The 3,642-nt window shown below is 66.4% G+C and overlaps 1 protein-coding gene across 1 annotated transcript; it reads right to left on the bottom strand.

Annotated features, from left to right (window-relative positions):
* Positions 1 to 15: 15 nt before the first annotated feature.
* LOC106002527 (lipase maturation factor 1-like) lies at positions 16 to 3,236 on the bottom strand (the record flags this gene model as incomplete). Its single annotated transcript, XM_013037391.1, has 5 exons — positions 16 to 397; positions 1,454 to 1,566; positions 2,008 to 2,191; positions 2,430 to 2,583; positions 2,982 to 3,236. Coding segments are annotated over 5 exons (746 nt in total), but the record flags the coding sequence as incomplete, so codon positions are not given.
* Positions 3,237 to 3,642: the final 406 nt, after the last annotated feature.

The following is a 3,642-nucleotide window of genomic DNA, read 5'->3' as shown; positions in this document are numbered from 1 at the left end:
TGTGTCCCTGTGAGGAGGTGAGGATGTGTCCCCGTGGGAGGTGAGGCTGTGTTGCCGGGACGGATGCGCTGTGGTGGGAGGCGCAGGGTCTTGGCTCTGCTCACTTCCACCGTGGGGTGGGAGGCCTGACATCCAGGTCCTCATCTGCCCTTCCCGTCAGGTGGGCCCCGTGCCGTCCTTCCTCCTCCTGGGTCCCAGGCAGTCCTTTCTGGCTGTGGGCTCTTTGGCCGTGTCTGGGCCGTTTCTGAGTTCCTGCTGCTTCATCTCCAGCAACGAAGCAGGGGGAGGGTCTTGGAGGGCCCGAGGTCTCAAAGGTGCCTCCCTTCCTGGCCTTGTGTGCTGTGGCTGGGATGTCAGCTATCCTTCGAGGAGCAGCGTCCGCTCCTCTTCCACTACTCTAGGAAAAGGAACGCTCCTGGTGGCCAGGCTGTGTCAGCCCCGCATGCAGCTCCTGAGAACGCACGGGCGCCGCACAGGGCCACGTGCTCCCTGGCGGCTCAGACTGCACAGCTGCCATGCGTGTTCCTGCACCTACCCCAGCCACGCCCAGGAGCTGCCTCTCACACCTCCTTCCCACAGCAGTCTCCCCTGGTGGACAGGGCCGCGGGCAGGGCAGGCCTGGCCCAGCAAGCTGGGGACGTGTGCCCACGTCCAGGCATGCCACTGGCCACAGGCAGCCTTGCCTGGGAGGGCAGCTGCCCCCAGAGGGTGCCGGCGTCCCTGAGGCTGGCCCGGGAGGGGCTCTGGACAGTGCCCCCTGGCTGGGGTGCCATCCTGGGCGCAGCTGTGCAGCTGCCCCGCAGCCCCGCCTGCCAAGCCCGACAGCTGGGGAGCTTCCAGGGCACAGCTGTCCCCAGGCTCCTCCAGGGAAAACAGGAATGCGTCCTGTCAGAGTTAAGAGCCCGCAGGGAGGGGGGAGGCCAGCCCAGGACTGCTGTCCTCATTTGCGGCTGGAACCAGGGTCCATACTACGTAGCAGAGTGCTCAGCCCCCCTTGGAGGCCACACTGGCCCTGCTCTCTGGTTGTAGGCTCCTGGTGCCCCCCCCCCACCCCCCAGTTCCTACTCTCTTCCAGCCCCTGGCTCCTAGGACTCGTCTTTCCACAGCAAGTCAGGCCCCAGTATCTTCTTGTAGCTCTCACTGCTGTCACCAGGGCCCCCCGATCTCCCTCTTCCTGTTCCCAGCCCCCTAAATGCTCACGCTCCCCCGTCTCTGGCTCCTGCGGTCCCTCCACCTGGCCTGGCCTCATCTCCACTGGGTCAGGCACACAGCAGGCTCTTGGAGAGCAGGCCCTGCCGCTCTGCCCGGCCTCCTGGACACTGGCAGCTGTTGAGCGAGGCGATGGGCCTCTTCCAACCAGGGGCTCTGGAGACCAGTGTCTGAGGGGCCCTGCTCCTCTGTGAAGAGTGGTGGAGGCCGTGGGCCTCAGCGTGGGGCAGGCGGCCCGTCTTACCTGGGAGGGGCCCGGCCCTCGAAGGGGTTGAGGGCCAGCAGGGACAGGGCCTCGGCATCATTGGCCAGGAGCTTGCCGGCTAGGTGGAGGATCCACTCGTTGTGCTCGTAGGTCTGGGGGGGAAAGCATGCCGTGAGGGCCACATATGTCCAGGCGCAGCCGCCTCCTGGCTCCCTGCTCCGCCCTGCCGCAGGCTGTCAGTGCCATGCTGGCCTCTGGGGCTGCCTGCTTCCCGCTCTGCCCGGGGGCCTGACTTCACCCCCCTGCAGGTGCCAAGCTCAGCTGTTTCAGTCCTGCTGGAGGTCTGGCCACCTCCTGGGCCTGGCGTCCCTCTGCCCAGAGGGTGCTGTGGTGCCTTCATCCTGTACTCGCGTGACCTCCACAAGGCAGGGTCCTTGTGAGCCAGACGAGACCCTGTCAGGTGGACTTGGGCCCGGCTGGTCCTGGTGACCCTCCAGTGAAAGGTGACCTCCTTGAGTTCTCGTGGCCTCTGTGGTATGGGACCGATGGAAGCCTGCACGACCACTCGGGCCTAAAAGGGAGGACGTGCTCACCTGGAAGGCGGCGAACCACATGAGCCAGTCCAGGCGGTAGTGGTAGGGGGAGATGAGGCAGGGCCGCCTCCAGGGGTCGCCGGGCTTGCATCTGAACTCGTAGTCCTCCCACACGGCATCCGGCGCGCTGGCGTTGGGGCTGGCCGTGCCCTGCAGGATCACCTCCGTCCGCTCCTTGGTGATGCTGGGGAGTCAGCAAGGCTGCGGGTCATGGCAGGGCCACCCCGTGGTGTGGGGACGGGGCAGGGGGCAGAGGTGATGCTGGGGAGTCAGCAAGGCTGCGGGTCATGGCAGGGCCACCCCGTGGTGTGGGGACGGGGCAGGGGGCAGAGGTGATGCTGGTATCTTGCACACTTCCTCCAGGTGGGCTGAGGGGACAGGCAGACCAGGGCACGGAGGACACGGGTGCAGGCTGGCCGTACCTTCCGAAGGCCCCGTAGGTGTTGACAATCCTGAGTGGGCTGAAGGAGGTGTTCATGACCTGCCTGGAGCTCAGCAGGTTGAGGACCACGGGCACGCTGAGCCAGGCCACCAGGGCGCCCAGCGCCAAGTTGACCAGCTGCCGCACCCTGGAGCCTGGCCGGAGGGGAAGAGTCTTCAGCAGGTCTCACCAAAGGGAGACAACATTCTCACTAGTGGGGTCCTAGCCTGAGGGGGAGGCACGCCCATTACTGGGGCCCCAGCCCGAGAGAGGAGGCGCTCTATCAGCAGGGTCCAGCCTATCTCTGGGGGCCCTGGCTTCCGTCCTCCCCTCGGGGAGGCTCAGGGACAGGCCCCACTGGCCGTGCAGGGGCCTCCCGCAGTGTGGCCGTGAACTTCCCGGGGGTTGTGTGACATGTTCCCCGGGCAGGTTTTCGCTGGGACCCCACGTCTACACACACCATCCTCCCAGGTGCAGGGGCTCACGCCCTGTTCTGGGGGTGGCAGCCCCGGCTTCCCTGTGGGCATGAGGTAACTGGCTAGGTCTCACTTACCGTGAGTCGGCCATGGCCGGGCCCCGCGGGCCCCCTCCCGCTGCATCCTCAGGACACGGTCTTTGAGGCCCTGTGGCCCGGAGGGAAACAGGGAGCCCAGCGCCACGTCATCGAAGCAGGCGAGGCTGGGCACCATGGTCAGCCAGTTCAGGAAGCTCAGGTTCCCGCTGAGGATGAGGACCACCTGTATGGGTGCAGGCCCGAGTACAGCCTCCTGCCTCCACCCCCGCCTGGCCCTGTGTGAGCGTGCGGCTCCTGCAGGACCCCCGTCACGGCACAGCCATCGACAGGGCGTCAGGCCCAGCCAGACCTTGCCACCGTGACTCCTGAAGGCAGCCCAAGGCCGAGTCTCGCTCTGAGGTTTCAGGGCCCATGCCCAGCCTGGGACCCCTGGATGAGAAGCCCCAGGAACTTGAGGGCACACGCAGGAGCTCTCACGGGGCTGGTGACAGCAGCTGGTTGGCTGGGGCCACAGGCCTGGGACCCTTTTCAGTAACTGCACTGGCCCAGTCCTGGAGCGATCCAAAGTACAGCCCAGGACCGCACAGCAGTGAGTGACCACAGAGCAGCCCCGTCCTACAGCACTGAGTGACCACAGAGCCCCCGTCCCACAGCACTGACCACAGAGCCCCCGTCCCACAGCACTGACCACAGAGCCCCC

Source organism: Dipodomys ordii, unplaced genomic scaffold (assembly GCF_000151885.1).
Source record: "Dipodomys ordii isolate 6190 unplaced genomic scaffold, Dord_2.0 Scaffold12885, whole genome shotgun sequence".
Lineage (NCBI taxonomy): Eukaryota > Metazoa > Chordata > Mammalia > Rodentia > Heteromyidae > Dipodomys > Dipodomys ordii.
The sequence above is the reverse complement of the archived record's forward strand: the minus strand, read 5'-3'. Positions and strand labels throughout refer to the sequence as shown.